We start from the raw sequence: 27,136 nt of genomic DNA, 5'->3' as shown, positions 1-27,136 counted from the left end.
TCAAAGTAAAGTTAAAAAAAAAAAGTTTTTTAAATTAAATTAAAATAAATCTAATAATCAAAAAATGTTTATTATTCTATAGGGTCTTGGCATTCAGAAAATATATAATGTTGGGGGGTTTTAAGTAATTTTCAGGCCTAAAATGTGGAATATAACATGGGTACAAAAAATGAAAAAAAGGCCTCAGTCATGAAGGGGTTAATAATCAAAACCTTCCTTTAAAAACTGCATGTTGTGTTTACTTCTGTTATCTTTGACTAATATATACATTTGTTTGATGATCTTAAACATTAAAATGTGACAAACGTGCAAAACAATGAAAAATCAGGAAGGGGGCCAACACTTTTTCACACAACTGTGTGTGTATATATATTGTATATACGAGTGACATTGGTTATGCAGTATAACTACCTTGTGTTTTGTTGCTGTGCTCAGTCTTGCCATGATGTATGACCTGTGATATGACTTACACAACCTAACCTTAGTAGCAGAGTTTGACTGTTCCTCTCCCAGTTTTAAAGCTGAACTTTACCCCCTTTTTCTAAAAATCACATCAGTATGCAGCTCTGCATGCTGATTTAAAATCATCTTACATTCATTAGTTAAACAAACTTGTTTTTCAGTTACGAGTAGAATTCATCTACTTTCTGGTCCAGGTCTGGCACAAATGATGTAAGTGCCAAAGCGTTGCATCTTGGGAAGGTTACATCAGCAAACCATTGCTGGGAAATCGCATCTGTAATTTCATGAGATCTCAGGGAAAGGCATTTTCTTATCCTGAGATGATGTGCATGGTCACATGTCCTAGTCACATGTTCCAGATTTTCAGGAAGTAAAGGAAGAGCTAGTAGATTGTCAATACTAATTATTTCTAAAAGTGTGTTTGTTATTTTAAAGAGTTGGGTAAAGGTCCGCTTTAAGCTACCTACACAGCTGTTTCTGTTTCAGTTAATGAGTGTTTAAGCCTACCTATGAAAGTGACGTTCATTAGCACCTGTTTGGTATGATTGTTTAATTATACACATGACTCTAATCCTAAATAATCCCTGACTTTGTGCAAGTGTAAAGGTGCCCATACACCTTACGATTATCGTACGAAACTTTTCGTCCGATGATCAAACCGTCATACGATTGTCGTACAGCGGCCCCATCCTGCCCCGATTATCGCAACATTCAATCAGCGGCAGTTAAAAAAAACCCACCTGGACGAATTGTGGTAAACGACCGCACAAATTTTCATTTGCGCATGAGCAGTGTTAATCGTTTGACTTTTGGTATAGGGAAACGCCACCAACCTTGCGAAAATCGTACGATCGACCTGAAGTTTCCGAACATGCAGGAAAGATAAAAGTCGTACGATTGTACAGTACTGGCGGTTGCACACTACCCATACACCTTACGATTGTCCTACGAAAAGTCGATCGCATACGATTATCGTAATGTGTATGGGCACCTTTAGAATTGATGCTGGTTTGAAGCCAAAGGGTAGTCACAACAAATATTGATTTGATTTAGATTTTTCTGTTCACTCACTTTGCATTTTGTAAATTAATTAACCTAAACAATAAAAATATATTTTTGAAAGCATTCTTACAGCGAGGAAAATAATTATTTGATCCCCTGCAGATTTTGTATGTTTGCCCACAAAGAAATTAAAGGTCTATAATTTTGTTATAGGTGCATTTTAAATGATAGCAACAGAATATCAACCAAAAATCCAGAAAAAACACATGATACAAATGTTATAAATTGAGTTGCAGTTCAGTGAGTAAAATAGGCATTTGTTCTCCTACCAACCAACAATAAATCTGGCTCCCACGGACTGGCAGACTGTGGTACACAGATTAGTCCAATTTAAGAAGCTGCTCCTAACGATAACTCGTTATGTATTGTGGCAGTGTAAGCCAATGCCACGGTGTATTATGGCGACTTTGGCACCCAGGACTCTCAGCCAAAGGGGCTGGGAGGGTCCAGAATATAAACAATGTTTTAAGGAAGAGCCTGGTTTTTTCAGGTCCTTCCAGGTTTTCCTAAATGTAGCTGGGATCTAGAGCTCTGGGTGGGATGAGATCCCCAGTCCTGGGGCCAGGCGTTACCAATGACCAGTATAGCTGGATCAGGTGGCTGAAAGCAGCCTTATTAGGAGTCCGGACCAGAGTACAGAGAGGAGTGTTGGAGTTGTGTGTGTGCAGGGGGCACACGGACACACGCAGACTCTGGTGCGTGCTGGACGCACACGGAACAGCCGGGGGAGGCTGGGAGAGGTCAGGAAGGACGGTGACCCTAGGACCTCAGGTACACACTGCTAAGAGAGCAGATTGAGGGCTCACGATGGGTGAGCAGCGTAAGTGTCTTGGATCTGTGGAAAGCTACAGAGCGAAGCTAAAAAGACTGTCCTTTATGTTGCAGCTAGAAACCATCTTGTGCACAGGGGAGGTCTACCCTGTGGATGGAATTATATATTTGTTTGCCCTTTTAATAAACTGCGTTTTACTGGACTTACCTGGACTACAGTGGAGTGTCCTTGTTACTAGGGATGTCCCGATGCCACTTTTTCAGGCCCAAGCACAAGTACATCCCCTCATGTACTTGCCGATACCAATTACCGATACTTTTTCTTAAAGGGACAGCTTACACAAGGCTTTCCTTCCTCTGCTGGTTGTTAAATGGAGCAACAGGGGTAGGAAAGGAACATGCGTATATTCCATTGGGAAGTGGTGCATTACAGTTAACCTGTTGCCATGGGGTGACTGGAACCTGGCGCAAAGTACAGATTCTATAAGACTTTATAAGCAAGTATGTAAACCGTATGTGACAGAAGCGCCAGCGGCTTGTATCCAAACACGGAGAATATCTGCAGTAATCTCAAAGCAAACCGCAGGTGGGGCAGGCTCTCAGACAAGCTCTGGGGAAGCCTCAACTCTGGAAGAAACAAAATACAAAGAGCACCTCCATCGCGTAAAAACGTTTTAATAAAGTGGATTTAAACAAGTTAAACCATACTCACAAAGGTAGAATTTTTACAGGCATGAATAGATAAAAACGTGAAAAGCTTAGCCCACCGGCTACTCTTCCTCCCTGAGGTTTATGTTTCCGAGGCCACGCCTCCTTCATCAGAACCAATAGGGAGTGTTCAATTGGTTCCCTTTTTCAAAGCGCGACTCAGCTCAGGCTTACCATTAAGAAACACCTGGGGTCACTGGGATTCGAAATGGATTTTCCCGCTTAAGCTAAAGGCATATTATAAATTATCCTTAAAGCTGTATGTGTAGCTGGAAGACTACGATCATTTACATATAAAAAAAATTTGCGTGATACCATGATCGAAAGGAAGAGGTTTCTAATGATTAAAAATGCAAATACAAATAAGAATACAAATGTTCACCCAAATATACTACATACATATCTTAGCATATGATTTAAAAAGCAAATGCTGGTTTTATACATAGCCTAAAAGAATTAAAATAATTAAAAAGTTTTTTTTAAATATATAGCTTTATGAAATGTATGATGAAGATAAAAGAATGTTTTAATGAGATCGGGCATATGTACCGGGAAATTCTGTCTCAGTTTTTCGCTGCTGCACGAAATGGAACAATTAAATTATTCAGAGTCTATAATCATTCAGAGTCCATAAATAGCCAAAGCCAGGATGGACTCTGTTTAGCCACAGTCATATCACAGTTTGAAGTCAAAGCAAATGGCTGACAGAATAACAGGGACCAGAGGACAAGCTGGTGCTGTAACCAGAGCAGCAATTGGAATCTGCTTACCAGGATTTCAAAACACTAGAAAGGACCTACAGTGACTCGTGCTTAGTGCAGGGGTGCCCACAAGGTCGATCGCGATCTACCAGTCGATCGCGTAGCGATCACTGGTAGATCGCCATGTCCTCTCCTCCCGCCGCTTCTCTGGATCCCCGCTGCTCTCCACAGCGGGGATCCGAGAAGAAGTGAAGGAACCGGCGGCGGGGGAGGGCGGAGGACGGAGCCGCTGTTACTAACTAATGCAGAGCAGTGAGGAGAGAGAGAGACGCTCGGCCAGGATCTGACAGCCGGCGCCTGTCTCTCCCCTCACTGCTCGTCTGTTCTGTCACAGCAGCTCTGCCCCCCGCTGCTTGGCGAGGGGCCTGCCTGCGCAGCCTACGCCCCCTCCCGCCCCTGAATGCAGGTGTTTTTTCGTTGGTAGATCTCAATGAGCTCGTCATTTGAAAAGTAGATCTCCAGACGAAAAATAGTGGGCGACCCTGGCTTAGTGCATTATGTAGGATTTATACTTGGCACTAGGGCTGCAACAACTAATCGACGTGTACTACATATACATTACACACGTCCAGTACACTATAGCAATAGATTTACAGCCAGCCCCGTCCCAGCTTCCCTCACTTACAGTTTCACTCTGATCTCTGTTGCCTCTTGTAGTCGACGCTGGGCAAGATCGCTGCATCGCGTCTCGGTGCTCAGCTTGTGGGAGGCGCTCGCAATTCTGCCCTGCTAACATGAATCGGTTAAATCATGATCCATAGTACATATACAGCACATACGTCCAGTATACTGCAGTAATAGAGTTACAATTCTCCCCTGCTAACATGAATAGGTTAAATCATGATCCATAGTACATAATAGTACATAACATGTAGTTGTACTACGGATCATTTAACCCATTCATGTTAGCAGGGGATCATTGTAAATCTATTGCTGCAATGTACGGGACATTTGTGCTGTATATGTACAGTACATATAGATATACAATTCTGCACTGCTAACATGAATGGGTTAAATGATCCGTAGTACAGGGCTACATATCATGTACTACGGATCATTTAACCCATTCATATTAGCGAGGGATAATTGTAAATGCATTGTTGCAGTGCATTCTATATGTACTATGTAGTATATAGTACATGTACATATAGAGCGCCTGCAACAATACATTTACAATTATCCTCTGCTAACATGAATGGGTTTAAATGATCCCTAGTACAGGGCTACATACAGATCATTCATTCCATTCATGTTGGAGTATAATTGTAAATGTATTGTCTGCACTGTATTAGCAGTGTGTACTCTATATGTACTCTGTAGTACATATAGAGTATATACTGCTAATACAGTGCAGGCAATATATATGGTAGTTGCTTAATAGAACCCAAATCTGCCCTCACTCAATGTGCCGGAGAGAGCAGGGACGAGTCAGCGGCAGCGCTGGTCCAGTGGGAGGAGCTCCAGGTAGGGTCCTAATTAAGCTGGCTTAGAGGTGTCTGCCAGCTAAATTAGAACACCACCTGGAGCTCCTCTCGCCGGACCAGCGCTGCCGCTGACTCGTCCCTGCTCCTGACTGGCCACTGCAGGGTTTTCTTTTTCTTACTTACCTCGCCGAGTGTCGCGTCACTGCTGCTCCGGTGGGCGGCGCTCTGAGCGGGGTCATCTGGCAGTCTCCGGCCACCTAAATTAAGACGCATGCGTGTTTTTTTTCTGGATTTTTGGTTGATATTCTGTATCTATAATTTAAAATACACCTATGATAAAATATTATAGACGTTTAATTTCTTTCTAAGTGTGCAAACGTACAAAATCTGCAGGTGATCAAATAATTATTTGCCACACTGTATGTAACGCTTCACTAGGAAACAACGCTGAATTAAATTGTGTGGTTTGCCTTCAATGAATCACAGCTACAGAGCTTTTTGGTTGCGACAATGGATGCGAGTCAGCGACCCTTGGCTTCAAGCGGGTGTACTTATACCACAGCAGGCAAAGCAGCGTAAGGGGTTAATTAGCAAGTAAACAATTCAATCAGTATTTCATCATACAGAATTCAAAAGGCAAGGTTTAATCTCAACTTGGTAATGTTTAGAGCAATGTATTATATCATACATGTATAGGAGGTTAATGTAAATGAGGAATTATTAAGAATTGTTTCTAATGATGACAAGTTGGTTCCTGAAAGTTTGTAAGCTTGTTTGGCAGTCGCTCTGATTCCTCTGACTGACAATTGTTTGTATGCTGAAATGTAATTTTTTTTAATTCCTGCAGATCTTCATTTTTTAGTTATACACATTGATATTAAGGCTCTTTTAACATCAACAATGGTTTTTGACCAAAGTCATTACAAGCTGATTTCCCTGCAAGAAAGCATGTGCTGACAGAATGTGGAGTCTGTTACTGCTAATCTCTTTTTCTGAACATGCTTTATGCCTGGATACATTCTAATCCAATTTCTTTAATCCTTTGAGTCAATGACCTAAACTAAATATGCAAATCAGAACTTCCCACTTCATTCTGTTTTTTTAATCTCCATGCTTGTTCTGAATCACGATCTGAAGCCAGAACAAGCCAGGCAAATAGTATTCTTAGTAGAAGGTCAGCAATGGCAGCCTCCATATTTCTCTCCATATTTCTTACTCTATATAATGGCAGGGACAGGGAGTGAAGAGCACAGCCACCTGTTTAACTTGAATGTAAAATAGTGTCAACTAGTGAGATAGGGTAGGGACAGTGAAGAAGAGCTGCTGGGCATACTGCAAATTAATGAAGAGGTTGAAACATTAAGGTTGGTTAATTTTACTAGTGCATACATATTAAAAAAAAGTTCAACCTCTAAATTTGACAGTGATCGTGTTTTCTTTGGTTATCATTGGAAGATATCCATCCTATGTTTTGTTTTAGATACCTATGGGTCTTATTAGAATTTTTGCAGACCTGGTGTGCACAAGCTAAAGGCTTAAGGGGTAATTCCACCTTCCTAGGTGAATTTAAGAAACTGGAATTACCCCCTCCAATCCGGCCCCCTCTTTAAACTGCGCTGTCATGTACTCAATGTGGCAGTGCTTCGACAAAGGGGGGAGAGGGCCAGATTGGAGGGGGTAATTCCATTTTCCCAAATGCACCTGGGAAAGAGGAATTACCCTTCAATTTTTTTTACCCACAAGGTAATTATTAACAGTGTAAAACATACTTGTGAATCGTTTGAAGTTTTTAACTTATTTATTTTAATAGATGGGACTCAGAGACATATGTCCACTTTTTGCATCTGCTTTTATCATACTCTTAAAGATACCAAAGGGAATATTACTATTTGTACCATTATTACACATGATGTGACTTGACAGAATAGGAAATTTGGTAACTCAAGTTAAGTGGGCAAAGCGAAAATATTTCATGCATCTGAACCTTCCCTTACGTCTCTTCTCTTTTACAAGATGTTTACGGAAATTCATATTTCTCTGTTACAGGTGAAGCAAATGACAAAGATGTTCAAGTTGTGGAGTTGCCAATTGTTGACAGTCTCCATCCAAGGCCTCCTTACCTACCACTTGGAGTACCAGAAGACCTTGCAGATCGGTTGATTGGTTTACATGGTGACCCAGCTGTTTGGTGGGTCTCTCAGTTTGTAAAGTATTTAATCAGGCCTCAGCCTTGGCTGGAAAAGGAGATTGAGGAAGCCACAAAAAAACTGGGATTTAAACATCCAATTATTGGGTAAGCATATAAAGCACATCTAGTTAAAGTAATATTAAAGTCAAAAGGAGTTTAAGCTATTTCAGATGCTGATGAAATCCCTTACAATGAATGCTGCTTCTTGATGTTTAAAAGTTTGTTTCCTGCAGCATCAGCTGGTCCCCTGACCTCTGGTCCTGACTTCCTTTTTTTTTTGAGTGACTCCTTTCTCAAGTAGAGTGCTATGCAGCCACCTTTCACACTTGTGTGTGCTAGTAAGCTGTGTGTGTCTCCACAGACACAGCAAATCAAGCTACCTCCCTCCCCCCTGGCCCCCTCTCCTCCCTTCTCCAAGCTAGTAGATGAACAGTTGCTGGAGTCTGCTCTGCCCCTTGTGATCTTGTACAGGAAGTTCAGGAAAGTTGAGTTAAGTGACTTGGGAGCAGCTGGAAAGAAACTTGATGATTGGTAAGTATTTGGACAAAAACATAAAGCCCTATTTTGCTGGGCAATGTAAATTTATTTGATCTGGATGCATTATTGAAAAAAGTTTGAGAGTTTAATACTAATTTTAACTGATGTAAAATCATTGTTCATATTTTATTTACTATTTTGTTTTATTAAGGAATTTTCACATACAGTATCAATGTGACAAAAGTTTGACATTTGGCAATAAGCATTTAAGGGATTAATGAAAGTAGATAAAACAATATTAAACACACACCTTTGTCCTTCTTGCAGAACAATAGTTGCATACGTAAACCGACAGGTTTAGTTGATATGATGGGACACATTAAGCCATTGAGGCCTGTTTCTATATCCTTTATAATACATCAGCCTTGATGGAAGGTGTAAGGAAGAGATAGGTGTGTAACCTCAAATAACGTATCCCATTTCGGCATTTCTAACAATAATGTCATAGAAAGCAATCTTCACATTGCTACATAAAATGAAGTACCATACAGATAAAACAGAATCTAGTCATTGCACTAGATGAAACAGTTAGTTTGATCCTATAGTTACGGTGTATAAAGAGGATTATGAAATCATAATTCCCAGGCTTTATGAAAAGTAAAAAACCTGTTATTTTTTTAAGGCAAACATTCGTTCATAGGAACATTGTAAATTCACTCTTCAAACAAAGTCCGTATGATTCGGAGGTGAGGGACCATGCCACAGTTGTGCTATCTGGGTCTTGGCTGCGTATAGAATATGTAATATGATTGACCTGGACCATATGGAAGAGAGGATGATGATAATTGGAGTAAGGCTAGAGCTACATTTGGGGAAATTATATCTTGTGCCAGGTCTGAAATCAATTTGAAGATTTGATTTCAGAAGGACATGAGAGATTTGCTATGCCAAAAGATATGGATCAGTGAGCCGGTTGACCCGCAACCTCTCCAACAAAGAGGTGATATGCCCTTAATAAATTTAGAAAGCTTGAATGGGGTAATGTACCACCTATGGAGGAGTTTTTGTTGTTGTCCCCAATGATTAGAAGAACAGTGTGATACTTTGAAAGATAGTCCAATAGCGTCCTGACATTGCTCTTCTGTGAAAGATGTGCCCATATCTCTTTCCCATTTGATCATAGAATTAGATTTAGTAAAGTATTGTTTATCCCCACATTTATTGTAAAACAAGGCAATGCCTTTTATTTACCAATGATTCCTCCTGGAGAAATTAAGAATTGACAGGTCAATTTGTAACATTATGGGGATGTGATATGTAGAAAGGAAGGATTTTACTTGTAGGATTTTACTTGTATGATAGAATTCCCTATTGGGGATACCAAATCAGGCTTGTAAGTCAGAAGAGTTTACGACCTGTCAGTGTCACAAAGAGACACTTGTTGCCTGGTATTTTTTTTATTTTTTTTTATTTTGTTGTTAGTTTTCTAGCTAGATATACACCTGCCTTATTGTTCAAGGTATAGGAATTTGCCCTAACCTTTTTCAAAGTATGTTCAAAATTGTGGAGCGGCAGTATGCAAAGCTTTTGCCTCAAATCTAAGAGCTTAGAGGCTCAAGGGTGTGAGGGCTGGAGCTCATTCTGCTGATCCGCAATCTGAATTTCATGTAGTAATTGATCAAGTTGTTGAGCTCCAGATTTCTTCATCTACGCACCTATTTTTATACACACCAACCTCAGGTAAGCCTTCTGCGCATTCCATAATGTCAATTAACGTCACAGGTATCGTTCAACTTAAAATAGATTTTCATTGCTTCGGATAGACGTTGTTTATGTTCAGGATGGGCAAAGATAAAGGTGTTAAGCTTCCAAAGAAAGTTCTTTCGGACTACATGGCCATCGTTTATCTGGTTCGAAATCCGAGCATGGTCTGACATGCTTTTCTGGTTTTGCGTTTGTTGGTCAGAAATAGGGTTGCACATATACCAAGTACAGTACTCAGTGCAAGTAGGAGTACATGTACCGATACTTTTGAGCTCCAAGACTAGACTAGAGAAAATTAAAAAAATTAGGAGGCAGCTGTCATTTGTAAGGAGGACACGGAGCTCCTGGGATTTGTACATCTCCGTTTTAATGTACGATTTTGTTTTTATAAATAGAAATAAAGAATGCACAGATACCAGTACGAGTACTGGTACTTGCCGAGTACTTACAAGTACGAGTACTGATACATTTTTGTTTATTGTCATGTGACAGTTTTTCTAAAACAATATCGACTAATGATTTCAGGACAGTGGTGGAGCGCCAGAGCCAGGTCCCAGCTGCAACCCTGGTAGTTCTCATGAAAATGCCAAGTATCTGCACTGGTACTCGAAAAGTATCTGCATCCCTAGTCAGAAACATGTCTATTCTAGAATATGTGTTATGTACATGGGACAAGAAAATGTAGTCTCTTTCACTTCCATGAAAACACTTCCAAATATTAAGCAGGTCATATTTATGGAGTAAAGTGCCAATGGTTGAGAGGGAACATCTGCTATGGCTCGTAGTGTCTAAATCAGGAGTGTCCAAACTCCGGCCCTCCAGCTGTGGCGAAACTACAAATCCCATGATGCATCTCTCTCTGGGAGTCATGTATGTAGCTGTGAGAATCCTGCAATGCCTCATGGGATTTGTAGTTCCACCACAGCTGGAGGGCCGGAGTTTGGACACCCCTGGTCTAAATCAATATCATATATGGCGTTAAAGTCGCCTCCTAATAATAAAGTATCAAAAGAATATTTAGCGATTATTTTCATTTATGGAAGAAAGAAACCTTCTTCATAGACAGTATTGCACATTGCGAATGGTGCATTTCACAATAACATATCTACCACATGGGTCCGATATACATTCTTCCAGCTGAAATGGCACATCAGTTTGGATTGCAACGAGAACTCCAGCGTGTTTCTTAGCTGTGGAAGCAAAATATATAGAAGAGTAGTCCTTTAACCACCTCCGGCGCGGGCCGGAGTAAAAACACGGCCGGCTAATCACTGATAACACTAAACTGATGAGCGGTAAAAGCTTTTAAAGCGTCGCCCATGGCCAATTTTGGGTACGGTAATTTTCTGCGATTTCGCGGGTGCGCGCAATTTTAAAGCTTGACATGTTTGGTGTCTATTTACCCGACGTGACCCGATCTTTTATATTTTACCAAAAAACTGGGTAATAATAAATGTTTCCTAACATAATGTTAAAAAAAACTTTTTTTTCCCCAAATTTTCTGTAATTTTTCCTAATTATAGTAAAAAATAAAAACCCCAGTGGTGATTAAATACCACCGAAATAAAGCTCTATCTGTCCCCAAAAAATGGTATAAAATTCATTTCAGTACAGCGCTGCATGACGGAATAAACGTCAGTCAAAGTACCGCAGCGCTGAATACTGAAAAATGGCCTGGCCAGGAAGGGGGTCTAAACACCTGGTCTTGAAGTGGTTAAAGAGAACTTGGGAGTTTTTCCTTGCGCAAAGTGAGTCTCTTGCACGAACAGGATGTCCGCCTGCTTATTAGTTTCCTTTAGCAAAGCCGAGCGTTTAAATGGACTGTTCAGCCCTTTTTCATTGATGTAAACAATTTAAAACGGCATGGTTACCTCGGCTTATATTCGGGACGGCTTATACTCGAGTATATACGGTACATTGTTTGCTGTGGAAGAGGCAAAGCTAAAGGTGACTTACCATATGATAAAGATGACCGGTATCCAAAAACAGGATAGTGATGTGGAAACATTGCCACGGAAAAAATGGTGCTTGAAGCCTTTGATGAGGATATAGGAGATAACTGGCAAACTGGAGCTGAAGAAAAAAGCACAGGAAAAACAGAAAAAAGCAAAAATCCCATAAAAACATAATGAGCAGGAAGCTTGCTAAACATGTGGGGAAAATGTGGATTAAATGAATCCGAACTACACAATAAGGATTAGAGGTGAAGAGAAATATTGAAGACTCATGATCTTAGCCCTGGGTAGAAGCTGAGCTTGAAAGGAGCTTCTTCAGGTTATGTCATCATCATCCTGATGCGATGACGGGATATCATGTACATTAGTAGCATGTTTTTCCAAACACTTTTCTCGCAGGAAGCAAATCCCTGCATCCCCTGATGAGATTACATATTTTTTGCCTTGGAAACAAAGGAGAAGCTTAGTTGGGTGACCTCATTTGTAGGGGATGTTGTGGTCTCGGAGGGCAAAAATAATTGAACCCAGCTTTTTCCTATTTAGGATAGTGGACTGTGACAGATCAGCATAAAGGGTTATCCCAGTAAAATGAGATGTCACCCATGTCTTGTTTCTTGCTGCGAACATGGCAGATTCGTTGACGTGAAAAAAGTGAACTCTCGCACGCACATCTCTGGGAAGGGAATTCCGCAGTCCTTTGGGCCCGGCAAGCCTGTGGGCACTAACGCTAGTGAGTTTAGATGGAGTAACATTAGGCACCAATTCTGCCAAAAGACGTTAACTGTTGCGGTGCCACAGATTCAGGGACACCTCTAAATTTGATATTGTTTCTTCTCAAACGATCTTCTAAGTCAGATAATTTGAGTTTGATCCATTGAAGATCATCAGAGCGCCGCTGATAGTTGCCCACTAAGTCGTTGTGGCCCTCAGACAACTCCTTCACTCTATCCTCCACTATCAGGGCAGAGGTGCTGGTAAAGTAAGAGAGGGAAGAAGATATTTAGGGTTCGGTGTCGCTTTGTTATCATTGCTTTACAGGCTGTTGGATCAGAGCTACGCTAAGCCGCAGCCATCTTTTTCGCCCCCCCATAATTTTACAACCATCACATCATTAAACTAAACCAGTTTCTTGTTGTTGCATTTTTAATGCACCAGTTATTCATATTCATGAGAAGCTGATTCCCTGTATTTTCCTATTTTCCCTGGTTTGTTTAGTTAATCTACCAGACCACATTTGTTCAGCTGTTTAGGTGCTTGGTTCCAGATTTGCACCCCTGTACATTTTGGACGCCCAGATAATCGACTATAAGCTCTACAGCCACCCGAACGCATGTATGTAAACAGCCATAGCTTGGTGTTTACTTTTGCTGTCAGTTTTAAAAAGCCCACCTGCATTCAAGAGTCTCCAGTCCGGTTGTTTAATTACAACGGCCGGACAGGAAGGGGTTAAAGCTGTTCTTTGTGTGTAACACTGGTAAAATTCTACTTAAGACATTAAATATGAACACACATCCCTTTGCATCCCTATACTCTCTGCATGATATAAGTACAGCACTAAGTTGGGTTTAATGTTTACTGATGGATTCAAGTCTTCTTTGGATGAGCCACATTTATTTTGTGGCTGTGTCATCCATGAAAATATCTCTCATGCTCCGTTCTCTGTGAAAGGAACACAGTAGTATGCCAGATATTACACTTGATTTTCTTCTCCTGGAAAGATCTTCTAAAATGTGAAAGGGGCCACTGTTGATTAGCTGTATATACTCGACCGTCACTTTAACTGTTACCAAACGCCGTCTCTAAAAATGTCACTTTAGTTGAAAGCGTTAGGCTTTATTGGCATTATATTCTCTTTAAAGAAAATGTTCACTTTTACATGTATGTGGTCCAGTTATAATTTTGCTAGGGATGCACTGATACCGATACTGCACATTTTCACAAGTAATCATACTTGGGAACCCCGTTGCGCGCACCCGCTCTAGAGACTGATCGCGATCCCTGGTGAGATCCCACACAGCCCCCCTGAGATCCTATTATTTTGCATATATAATGTATTGCTGGGATTTGTAGTCCTCTATAGCTGGTGGTATTCTGCATTGCTGTATAATGTATTGTTGATATTTGTTGTCCTTGTACAGCTTGGAGTCAGTGGAAAAACTACCAGGGGCGAAGCATTGCAGCTGGGACTGGGCCCTGGCACTCCCACCACTGTCCTAAAATCATTGGTCTGCATTGTTTTAGAAAAACTGTCACATGGCACAAAAAAAAAGTATCTGTAATTGGTATCGTCAAGTACTTGAGGGAGAGTATCTGTACTTGGTCTGGAAAAAATGGTATCGGTTGACCCCTAATTTTTCCCCTCTGCATTGCAAATTGATTTGTTTCTGCTCAAACAATGAATTCTTCCACCTGAGCAACTCATTGTTGCTTCTTATAACCCGTTATTTGTGTGCCTAGGTCACTAGATGTGTTTAATACCTTCTTTCCCCTAGGACTAGACATTTACCTTGCAATAGTGTGATTAACAGCTTCTGTCTGACAGCTGTTACCAACACTAAAAGAATCTTGGTGAAACTGACTAAACAGCACAGCTAACACAATTGTGGTCTTCCAGACAGCTGGACCGCTCTGCAGTTAGAACAAAAAGACACTTTGAATAATGTATCAAGGTAATAATTAATCTCATACTACATGTTTATATTTAAAAAAGCATCAGTCGGACTGTTCATGCAGTTCTCTTTGGAACTGTAGATCAATGGCTATCTAAATGAGGCAGCCATCGCAGTGTGGTATTTGCTTATGCAGTTGTATTGGAGTTCATTAGGGTGATAATTAGAAGGAAGGCATTTTCAGTGGATACTTTATCAGCAAGGACCCAAAAATCACTGAACAGAATGAAGACAGATATTCCCTGATGAGTCAAGTTTATTTTGTAGTAGTTACCACAAATTTCACGTGTCTTGCATAGTCTTGTTCATTATAGCCTGGCAAATGTATATGTGCACATATTTTTTTACTGGTTATGAACCTATGTACATTTTTATATGTTGCACATATGTACCTGCCAGGACCTGCTGTTTAACTGGCAGCACGGATCCTCATCTGTCTAGCATATCTTATAAGCTGCAGTGTGACCACTAATTGGCAGAAGCAGGTGTATTTATTCCCTCTCCTTGCCCTCAACATCAGTGAGCAGTGGCATGACCTCATATGTCGGCTACTGCTCTTATCAGATGACTAGGGGTGGGGAGATAATACTGCACAGTAGTCCTTAACTGTACATGATGTAATCTACCTGTCTGTACTGTATGACGGGGCTGTGTAAATCTTAGGAATTCATGGACAGAAATACAAATCCCTTGACAGGTAACAAAGCTTGTGTGTGTATTGCTTTCTGTGTGTTTAGGTGTTTTTTTCCCTTTTAAACAAATCTTTAAAGACCAATCTGCACATGAAAAGGTATACAGAATCTATAACTTGCCCAGTATATCTAATCTTACTGTAAATACTATTCATGTTTCTTTATACCTAGAGTCCATGTTAGGAGAACTGATAAAGTTGGGACAGAGGCAGCATTCCACCCAATTGAAGAATATATGATACATGTTGAGGAGCACTTTCAGCTTCTCGCTAGAAAGATGCACATAGACAAGAAACGGGTTTACCTGGCAACCGATGACCCAGGACTGCTCCAAGAGGCAAAGTCAAAGTAAGTTTAATGGTACAGATTTCCGGTCCATTACATATACATTATCTACAGATAAGTGATCGCATATTATTGTTTCGTAGCTACTACTGTCGTAAGGCAGTATTAAGATATATTTAAAAACATTTTTTTTTATCTTTGGAGTACTTTGGAGGTAAGCAAAAGATGTTTTGGTTGGTTGCTTTTTTTTTGCTTTTTATCATTTTAGAGTTCAAATTTGCAGCACTTATGGCAACATTGGTGTACAATAACCCACAGGATTCCATTAAAATAATTTGCAGCACAGATTTTAAAATTATTTTGGAATGGTTGCTGTGAGATGCTGCACAACATTGGGAAATGTGAACATCTTAACCGCTTGCTGACCGGGGTGTTGAACCCCTTCCAGTCCAGGCCATTTTACAGTATTCAGCGCTGCGATACTTTGACATTTATTCATACAACGCTGTACTGAAATTAATTTTACACCATTTTTTGGGGACGCATAGAGCTTTCTTTTGGTGTTTTTTAATCACCACTGGGGTTTTTATTTTTGACTATATAATGAAAAAAGGACCGAAAATTTGGGAACAAAAAACTGTTTTTTCTAAGTTATGTTATAAAAACATTTATTTTTACCCAATGTTTTTGTAAAATTGAAAAGATGGGGTGATGTCGGACAAATAGTCACGAAACATGTCAAGCTTTAAAATTGTGTGCGTCCGCGAAATCGCAAAAAACTACTATGGCTAAAATTGGCTTCATGCGGCACTTTAAAAGCTTTTAGAGATATCTATATATCTCTCTCTATATATATAGATAGGTATACATCTATATATAGATATATGCACACACACTATATTGCCAAGAGTATTAGGACACCCCTCCAAATCATTGGATTCAGGTGTTCCAATCACCTCCATGGCCACAGGTCTATAAAATCAAGCACCTAGGCATGCAGACTGCTTCTACAAACGTGTGAAAGAATGGGTCGCTCTCAGGTGCTCAGTGAATTCAAGCACAGTACTTAGGTTGCCACCTGTGCAATAAGTCCATCCGTGAAATTTCCTTGCTACTAAATAGTCTACGGTCAACTGTTAGTGGTATTATAACAAAGTGAAAGCAACTGGGAACAACAGCAACTCAGTGACAAAGTGGTAGGCCACGTAAAATTACAGAGTGGGGTCACCGCATGCTGAAGTGCGCAGTGTGCAGAAGTCGCCAACTGTCTGCAGAGTCAATAGCTACAGACCTCCAAACTTCGTGTGGCCTTCAGATTGGCACAACAACAGTGCGTAGAGAGCTTCATGGAATGGGTTTTCATGGCCAAGCAGCTGCATCCAAGCCTTGCATCACCAAGTGCAATGCAAAGCGTTGGATGCAGTGGTGTAAAGCACACCGCTACTGGACTCTAGAGAAGGAGAGTCGTGTTCTCTGGAGTTACGAATCATGCTTCTCTGTCTGGCAATCTATCTGGGTTTGGCGGTTGCCAGGAAAACGGTATTTGCCTGGCTGCATTGTGCCAAGTGTAAAGTTTGGTGGAGGGGGGATTATGGTGTGGGGTTGTTTTTCTCGGGTTGGTCTTGGCCCCTTAATTCCATTTTAATGGAACTCTTAAGGCATCAGCATACCAAGACATTTTGGACAATTTCATGCTCCCAACTTTATGGGAACAGTTTGGGGATGGCCCCTTCCTGTTCCAACATGACTGCGCACCAGTGTAAAAAAGCAAGGTCCATAAAGACATGGATGAGCGTGTTTGGGGTGGAGGAACTTGACTGGCCTGCACAGTGACAGTCCCATAGACACACTCCTAAACCTTGTGGACAGCCTTCCCAGAAAAATTGAATCTGTTCTAGCTGCAGAGGGTGGGCCAACTCAATATTGAACCCTACGGATTAAGACTGAGATGCTATTAAAGTTTACGTATGTGTAAAGTATAGTGTGTGCGTATGTATGTACACAGTTGGCACTTAAAGAAAAATGTTCAGTACACCCTGCCCCTCTGTATTTTAGGTGCATACATGGTGAGATAAAGAGAAGTAAACCACAGCTTGCTAACCACAGGCTCTGGGTACCACAAGTAGGCCAGTCCTAAACAGGTAGTCCTCTTTGTGCAGGTTTTCATTAGCAATAGAGAACAACTCAAGGATTTTTCTCCCCACTGCAGTCATGACATCTCTCTGTTAGACAATCACAACTGCACTGTCAGTTTTGTAACTAATACCTTGAAGTGCCCGACAGTTAATTTGCAGAGTCTGTGATGTCACACTTCTTCCCAGTTGCTATTAAACTTTGGAGTACACTTCCTTGTTTTTTTTAATACCCCAAAACCACATTTCCCATGATTAATTGGGACCTTTCTGTCTTTCCAGGCTGTCCATCACTGTTGGTTGTTCAGGGCTTTAGTGTTGGTGGGTAAAGGCAAATTCAGTTCTTTATCACCGTCCACAGCATGCACCTCACTGATGCTGCTCTCTGCAGCTACTATCTAGGCACGCATGGCTGGGTGAGATTGAATGCTGACCTATTCAATTTCGCTCAGCATTGGGGGCATGCTGACGTCACCTCTGTAGTTTGAAGGATTATAGAGTGGGAGTCTATAAGACATGGCTCCCACAGGAAATGGCTGTGCGACACTGAATGTCACACAGTCAGACATAAGTCATTAACTCGAGAGGAAGTGATATTGGATCTGTGGTAACTAAGAGTTTTGGGATATGAGAGGACAATGCACCAACACAACAAAATAAGCAGGTATTATTGCATTTGTTTTTGGGTGGAAAAAAGGTGGAGTTCTGCTTTAGCTTTGTGAAGTGTTATGTAAACATTTACATTATTTTTACTGTAATTATCTTGTAAATTTCTAATGGGACAGTTCTATGTTTGTGTCATATTTTTATTCACTTTACATGCATGGCAATATTTTCTTTAATTTTCAGTAGCTGTAGCTTATCATTGAACACTATTGCTTAGCTTACTGTTAACCAGTATGCCTAGTCCTCCTCCAATATGGTTATTTCCATCTATAATCTCTATTCCCTTTTACACTGTCAGTGGAATTTACTGATCAGGTTCCACACTATCTGTGTAATTCACTGTGGAACTATCAGGTTCAACACAGCAGTGGAACCTGATGGAAAACTACTACCTCAGCATCCCCATCAAGCTTTGCCCCTACTGTCTGCATCACTTGTTAGTAACACTGACGGTGGGCAGAGCATGCTGAGGGACTTGTTCCCCATCAGGTCCGCTTTGCTGCTGATTGACAGAAGGCTGTGGTCAGATTCCATAACCAATAGCATGCTAGCTATTGGCTATGGAGTCCACCCACTGCCTGCTTTCAGTCACAAGGGAGTCGGACCAGATGGGGGATCTAGTCCTTTAGCTTTCCCATTAGGCTCTGCTCACTCAGCCACATAATTGGTTGCTAAGAGGCATAATTTGTTTCAGTTTTCTAACTACCAATGAAGGATCAACTGTCACATTCATGGTCGCTTCCCACTCTGGCATTTCTCCGTACACCAGATCAGAGTTGGTTTTGATTATCGCTATTTTTCTGATCTGTAAATGAGTGGTAATTCTTTTTGAATCTGTCCCAGCCACAGCAACAGATTGCAATTAATAACTATTTGAATCTGTTGCAAGTTTTTTTATAATTTCGCGCAAGAGTTTTGAAAGTGCCTTACCACCAGAAAATTAGTGTTAAGCCTTTATTGATTTTCCCTCTATGTGTTGTGTTAATCTGCATTAACGCAACACATTTGTTTTACATAGGTTAACAGCACAATTTAATGCCCATAAAACTGTACCTGTATCTTTTGCTTTTTGTTTTGTTTTGTAGCGGGCCATGCGGAATGTACATTGTGGTTCGCTATAGTGCAAGAGCATTGCCCACTGCTGTAATAGTGCATTAGGAGTTCCCTGGATGTCATACTAATCCAGTTGCATCAAATATGCAGGTTAGGAGCTCTGACTTTTGTGAATAGCGTGCTTGTTCAAAGACATTAGCTCAGAAAGTTATTGAAGCCAATTAATGAGAAAGTAAAGCCCCATTCATTATGTAAAAATACTTTATACATATTGATAAGGAGAGAAGAAGCTAGAACCTCATCAATTCCCTTATGTACAGTTGCACAGTTTTTTTAAGGAACTCTGCAGATAGGTTGCCGCAACTAACCACAAATCTTCTGTTGTGGAATAAGGCTGTCTCAGTTGCTTCTGCCCTCTTCATGTAATCCCAGACAGTCTCCATGATGTTGATATCTGGCCACTGTAGGGGATTTCTTGTTCTTTTCAATGAAGATAGTTCTTTATGATGGCTGTGTATTTGGATTGATGGACCTGCTGCAGAATTAATTTGGGACCACTCAGATGCCTACCAGATGATATTGTATGAAGTATAAGTATCTGCCTGTAGTTTTCAGCAATGATTCTAATAGTATTTTCTAATCCTATCCCCCAACTCCATGTACAGAAATTCAGCCTCAAACCTAAGTAACTTACACTATTCTTCACTGTTGCCTGCAGGCACTCATTCTTGCACTGCTCTTAAATCCTTCAGCAAACAAACTACTTTCTGTTGCAGCCAGATATTTGAAATTTGGACTCATCAACCCAAAGCACCTGCTGCATATTTTCTGAACATCATGCATAGACCCTTGGCCTTGTTTGCATGTCGGAGATATGGCTCTTTAGCCACAAGTCTTCTATGGAGACCACTGCTGGCCAGATTTCTCTGAACTGTAGCTGGGTGTACCCTGGGTTCCACTGGTTTATGGGTGTACCCTGGGTTCCAAGTCTAAGCTTATGGTGTCACTGGACACTATTCAGTTGTGAAAAGAAATCGACATATGTCTTCCATTTGCCACACTATGTTCTCGGCTGACCACTGCATTTCTGGTCCTCAGCGTTACCTGTTTCTTTGTGCTTTTGCAGAAGAACTTGGACAGCACATCAGGAAAGCACTTGCTGCTATTTCTGTGTTAACATATCAGTTTTATATGATCATTATTTATACACATTGTTGCAGCTGGTGATTAGGTGTGTTCTTTCTCCTAGCGCAACTAAATTGCACAAATTATGCTACTTCTGTGTTGTCTCTTTAGCTCGGGTAATCCTATGTAATGTATACAAAATGTTTATTTGTAAAACTAAATTCTCTCTAATCAGTGTATCTAAACCCAAAAGCAAAACCTTTACCAAAAAAAGAGAACGGGGAAGGGAAGGTATATGCCCAATATTTCAAATCTAAATTAGATATAAATGGGGGTCCCCTAACTATTCAAAGTTATTTAAAAGAAGAAGTTTTCCCCAGGGAAAGGGGATCCCACCATTCTTTAGAAAAACTACATACCAATTTAAATGGTGAAAAAGGTATATATTATTTATTCATTAAAATCGATATCGATTATAAAATAATATATACCTTTTTCACCATTTAAATTGGTATGTAGTTTTTCTAAAGAATGGTGGGATCCCCTTTCCCTGGGGAAAACTTCTTCTTTTAAATAACTCCAAAAGCAAAACCCTAGTATATTGCAGCGTACCAGTCCTTAGCCATTCTGGCTGCATTAGTTTTCTTTTTTCCCTGACTTTTTTCTCTTTATTTTCTCTTTTGTAGCTACAAAAGGACAGGAAGTGTGCCATTCGCAGGATTATGGGTACCACATGGATCATGTGTACCACACACTGTGAACTTCAAATATGTCTGCCTTTGTTCATCTCCATCATAGGGTAGATTCAGTGGGACCAGTAATGTACCAACAAGAGATAACAAGGACACTGCATTTGTGGCCAGCTTAACAGTTATTTTCTGTACTTGCTAAAAATGTTCTCGGCCTAAAAAAGGGAAACAAGTGCCTGCACCACATTTATACAACAAATAAATAAATACATAGACAATTGTATCTGTCATGTTGTGTTTTTCTTTTTTACTACTGTTACTTCTTTGTTAGTTTTACTTTGAAAGATTTTCCCTAATGGAATCATTTTAAAAAGTATAGGGTCCAAAGTAAACTTATAATTTGCAATGAGTATATGTCATTATTGTTTTAAAACAAATTTATTGTTTCCCTGTATTGTTTTTGTTCTTCAGATATTCACAGTATGAATTTATTAGTGATAATTCCATATCATGGTCTGCGGGTCTGCATAACCGGTACACTGAAAATTCTTTGCGCGGTGTCATTCTTGATATCCATTTTTTATCGCAGGCAGACTTTCTTGTGTGCACCTTCTCTTCCCAAGTAAGTAATTTATTTAAATAAAGAATGAAAAATCTCAACATATTAACAAACCGTATATGATGCTAGATGGAAATAAAATTCCTCTTGAACATGTACAGTTTTCAATGTCAGACATATAACATAGGTATTAATCAGGACAAGGTTAAATAACTTACTATAATCACATTTTCCAGAGATGTTGTGGTTTATACCAGCAAACCTGCTGATACTTTGCACTTTTTATGTGAGATACATCTACTGCTTTGTACTGCTCTGTGAGAAGTCTTAATTTGTTGAAATCCATGATCATGTCATAATTGAGATTTGGCTAAAAAAATCCCTTCATGTCAGGAAGTCTGTATGGAATGTTAATCCTTGTGTTTGCATGTGGAACAACTGTCCACAACTGCTCTTTAATAAAGTGTATCCATGTGCTTTTTAAATCCACATTTCTTCTGCTCTGAAAAACAAGATCTCTTCACCACCACAAGGTTCATCCCCAATGGGAGTAATGTAGGTGACAATTGAAGAAATGAATAGTTACATAGTATTTGAAGTTGAATAAAGACACAGGTCCATCAAGTTCAGTGTGTGTGTGTGTGTGTATATGTATGTATATATATATATATATATATATATATATGTGTGTGTGTGTGTCTGTGTGTACTAGTCATTAAGAGTACCTGTACCCCTGTATGTTCTGATCTCTGTGGAAAGTATCTAAATGGTTCTTTAAAGATTCAATACTCTCTGCTGATAACGCTGCTTCTGTTGAATCCCCTACGCTCTTTGTGGTTAAACCCTTTATCCTCCAATTTCAGGTGGTGGCCCCTTGTCCTCTTTAGTGTTTACAGTAAACAGTTTATTACTGATATTACCATCACCATTAAACAATTTGTACATTACAATTATGTCACCTCATTTCTAGTGTGAAGAATCACATAGGATAGATACACACCTTTTCCTATCAATAGAATATGAGGGCTTTTTGAACCAACACACCAGACCAAATTCTATCAGATCTCTTAATTTAACCACTTGAAGACCAGGGTGTTACACCCCCTTCCTGACCAGGCCATTTTTCAGTATTCAGTGCTGCGGTACTTTGACATTTATTCAGTCATGCAACGCTGTACTGAAATTAATTTTATACAATTTTTGGGGGGGCAGATAGAGCTTTCTTTTGGTGATATTTAATCACCACTGGGGTTTTTATTTTTTTACTATATGCCAAAAAAGTACCCTAAATTTTGAAAAAAACCTGTTTCCCTATGAAATGTTATGAAACATTTATTATCACCCCAATTTTTTGGTAAAATATAAAAGATGGGGCCACGTTGGGTAAATAGACACCAGAAAATGAACACACCCAAAATTGGCCATAGGCGACGCTTTAAAAGCTTTTACCGCTCATCAGTTTAATGTAAGCAGTTATTAATGGCCTTAAAGTTATTGCTCTCATTCCGACGTTCGCAGCGATGTGTAACATGTGCGGCACAATTGGCGTATTCGTACGTTGGCGCACCCGACGTATGTTTGCGTGTGTATGTGGGGGGGCGGGGGACTTTTAAAAATAATTTCGTGTTATTTGCGACTATTTTTTTTTGCTTTTCTTTTTTGCTTTTTTTTTTTTACATTTAACTTTATTGCTATCACATAGGGGATTAAGAAATCCCCTATGTGATAGCCAATTCACATGACAGGTCCTCTTTATGGAGACATTAGGGGTCTCTAAGATCCCTAATGTCACCTAGGGACCCCCAGAGAAGCTGATGAAGCAGAGATCTGCTTCATCAGCTTCTCACTGGTGTTCTGTACCGGAGAGTGACACGCAATGCAGGACCTGATGTAATATACATCACTTCCTGCAAAGGGGGGCCAAGAAGAGATCAAAGGGAGATCGTGTACTGAACTCCTTTGATCTCCACTGAGAGCGTCGCCATGCTGGTCCCGGGCGCAGCGCATCTCGGGACTGGTGGCGGAGGCACACCAGCAGCTCCTGCAAGCGATTGAACGTCTCTAGAGGTGCTGGCTGTTTACATTGCTAGCAGTTCCCCACTCGTGTGAGTGCCTCGCGCAAGCGGGGGTAGCGGTAGGACGTCTTAAAACGTCCTCCCGCTCCTACAAAACTCTAGCCCTGTCGTTCAAGAATGGACGGGAGGTGGTTTTAAAAAAAAAAATAGTTTATCATATTCTAAAATTCATATTATTGCTGGTGCAGAAAGTACTACACTGTAGTGGAGCTCCCATTAAAGTGTAGTCTGCATGCCTATTGTTAACAACAACATGCAGTACTTTACATTTTTCGATATTAAATGTTATATGCCATGTAGTTGCCCACTCCCCTATTTTATCCAGGACCTCCTGTAATGTTATGTGTAATCTTGAGTTTATTACTCTGCAACTTTTCGTATCAGCAAACACAGAAATATGGCTATTAACACCTTCCATAACCTTAGACCAATAAGAAATTAAGTTTTATATTGATATTTGTCCCATTTGGTATTGCACAGTAAATGGCACACCTTGTCAAAGTTTGCCTTTTTAAAATTTAAAAAGCTTCCCTAAACTCCCTATCCAGTACTAGATCACAATGGACACACAATGGAGCAAATCCCAGCAACTGTTCATACTCCAGAAGCTGTCCATGTACTAGCTTGGAGAAGGAGGGGGCCAGAGGGGAGGGGAGTAGCTTGATTTGCAGTGTTTGTGGAGACACGCACACCTTACTAGCATACACTATGTGATTCTATGTGACTGCATAGCACTCTGCTTAAGAAAGCAGTCACTCTAAAACAGGAAGTCAGGAGCAGTGCTCAGGGGACCAGCTGATTCTGCAACAAACTAGAATGTTTAAACTAAGGATGCACCGATACCAGTTTTTCGGTATCGAGTACTGATATATTATTTTCTGTACTCGCCGATACCAGTGTCATGTGCCCCAATTATCAGGAAGCCGGGCAGCAAATCTTGTCCTTCCTGATTGCCAGGGGATCTATCGAAAGAACACCATCTTCACTTGTTGCTAGGCAGTCAGCTTCCTTTCCAATCAGGAAACCGGGAGGCGGGTCATGACGTGCCGCCTGGCTTCCTGATTAATTAGAAAGCCAGGCAGCCTAGCAACAAGTGAGGCCAGCTGTCAAGTCAATCAGGAAGCCTGGAGGTGGGCCATAACCCGCCACCCGGCTTCCTGATTGGAAAGGAAGCCGGCTCTCTTGGCAATGACAGTCAGAGGGAGATCTGTATCTGACCGGAAGTTGTGGTATCGGAGGTAAGTATCAGAGCATTTGGCAGAGTACTCGGTATCGGCACCGATACTAGTATCGGTGCATCCCTAATTTTTACTCTTTACTTTAATTGCTTTTCAGTGTCTATTATGATTAGTTGGTATGCTGTCATTTCTGTGGTCAATACATGATTAAGGATCCATTCACACCACCTGTATTGGGCTGCATTGCTTAACAAAGGCCCAGTACATTAACAAGCTGATATTAATTTGTTCCAATGGGCTCATGTCACAGTGACATATTGTGTCAGTGTGCTCTGGGTGAAAGTGTAACATGTTGCATTTAAACATAGCACAGTGCATTATAACTTTCACAGCACACAACAATGCACAATAAGGAAAGAAAAATAATGTATTTTGTGTCTTACTTTGAACAAAAACCCACATATCAATGCAAATTGTTAAAACAAAAATGCATATCGCAATGCATTAAAATAAAAAAAATCAACTCAAGTGCAATGTGTCAATGTACACTAAATGCAAAAGAAACAGTGTGAATCCAGTCTAAAATCTATAAAATAGAAACTGGTAAAAGACTTTTAATCAGAGCCAGAATTCAATATATAGAACTAAAAAAATCATGCTGTAACATAATTGCAAGTTTATTTTGTTCTAAATTTGGTAAAATTGTAAGATCCGGCATGAACATAATTTAGTTTTTGCTTCATGTCATGACACTTTGGTGTCTTTAATATTACTTTAATATAATATTACTTGAACATGTGCATCAGTGAGAGTACGAAATGCCCAGGATCAATGGTCAATGAAAGTAATAAATGTTTTTGCACATGTGGCCAGCGGGGGTAAACATGCATGTGTTGATGGTTAATAGGAGCAGGGGTGTCCTCCCCCCCCCCCCCCATCCTCCAGCTCTGACAGCTCAGTGGTCTGCCATTTCTCGCCCAGCTCCGCTGACAGCTCAGTCTGGCAACTCAGGTGGTGATAAAAAGAGGGATGGCCCTGAGTGGAAGTACAAAATGTCCCAGTGTTGAGGGTCAGTGGAGGTAATTAATGCCCCTGCATCAGTAGTCAGAGTTAGTTTAAAAAAAAAAAACAATGCCCCATACATCTGTGTTAATAAAAGATGCTATACATCTGTAGTCAGTGTAAAATGCATAATGGTCAGTAAACTAACTAAGAGTGCATTCACACCAAAACTGGAAGGAAAACGTCAACAGAGGGTCTCTTGATTTGCAATTGTAACCTTACGATCTGTTGTGTTGCAATCCGCTTTTAAACAGATGCTAACGGAAGGTCATCTGTTGAAAAACGCAAAGCAATGGATCCAGTGTGAATGGTCCCTAATGCCCTGGTGTCCGTGGCCAGTAGGAGTAATAAAGGCCTCCGCATCGGTGATAAGTAGAAAACAAAATGCCCCTACGTCAGTGGGCTAATAAAAGGTCACAAGCGTTGTTCAGTGAGTCTTACCCTCCTGTAGGCTCCATATCCTGCACCACTCCTCACAATGACATCACTGCTGGGACTATGGCAGACACATACCTGTGAAACAGCAACAAACTATGGTAACCCATATTTTCCATGGGTGACACTTTAAAAGCTTTTTATGCGTATGCCTTCACACCCGGCATCCATTTGGGTTTGTGCATGGGAACTTAAAAAATGTTTTCGAGTTATTTATTTCATTAAACTTAAATTTTTTAGCTTTTTTTTATTTTCTTCTACTTGCGATCAAAACTATGTTATGTGATAGCAAAGTGCAGGTGACAGGTTCTCTTTAAGGAGACATCAGGGGTCTATTAAGACACCTAGGGGGTTATTCACTTAGATGCCAAAGGCAGCCAAGTGAATAACTGAGCGAAGTGAACAGAGCAGAGCGACGTTTGGCTATTCACTCCGGCTCAGTACGGCTGCCTTTGGTCAGCCGAAATGCAGAAGGAGTTCGACTTAGCCGATCCAACATCTGGATCGGTTGAGCCAAAGCTCCGGCAGTTCTCTCATTGCCGTTCGCCACTATTCTCATAGGGGCTGAACGGCAGTGAGTGAATAGCTGAATGCCGCCGAGCGGCATTCGGCTTGGCTATTCTGCTGACTGCCTCCGAGGTAGCGAGCAGAATAGAAATAAATAAATGTAAACAAATGGGAAAAAAATGTTTACAAATTATTTAAATGTAAAAGAAAAAGAAAAATTTAAAAAATCCTAAAGAACAGTGTGGGGTCCCCCTCCCAAACCATACCAGGTCTGGTAGGAGTTTTAAGAAGGAACCCCACCCCCAAAAATGGGGAAAGAAATACGTAAGGTCCCCCTTAAAAAACCCAAGCGGACCCTTGATCGAGCACGGGCCTGGCAGGGCAGGAAAGAGGGTGGGGGGCGAGCGCACGGCCCCCTCTCCCTGTCATACATGCCC

General features: G+C 40.6%; 1 protein-coding gene across 1 annotated transcript in view; it reads left to right on the top strand.

Annotated features, from left to right (window-relative positions):
• Nucleotides 1-7,179: 7,179 nt before the first annotated feature.
• FUT8 (fucosyltransferase 8) overlaps nt 7,180-27,136 on the top strand; it is a gene marked incomplete at its 5' end in the record, with an annotated part of 23,830 nt that continues 3,873 nt past the window's right edge. The window contains 3 exons of the mRNA XM_018573848.1: nt 7,180-7,481; nt 15,105-15,281; nt 21,355-21,505. Coding sequence (XP_018429350.1) covers nt 7,180-7,481; nt 15,105-15,281; nt 21,355-21,505 — 630 coding nt within the window. The remainder of the gene's footprint in view (nt 7,482-15,104; nt 15,282-21,354; nt 21,506-27,136) is intronic.

Source organism: Nanorana parkeri, unplaced genomic scaffold (genome assembly GCF_000935625.1).
Source record: "Nanorana parkeri isolate BGI_ZX_2015 unplaced genomic scaffold, ASM93562v1 scaffold2571, whole genome shotgun sequence".
Taxonomy (NCBI): Eukaryota; Metazoa; Chordata; class Amphibia; order Anura; family Dicroglossidae; genus Nanorana; species Nanorana parkeri.
Note: the sequence above shows the minus strand (reverse complement) of the source record. Positions and strands in the feature narration are given on the sequence as shown.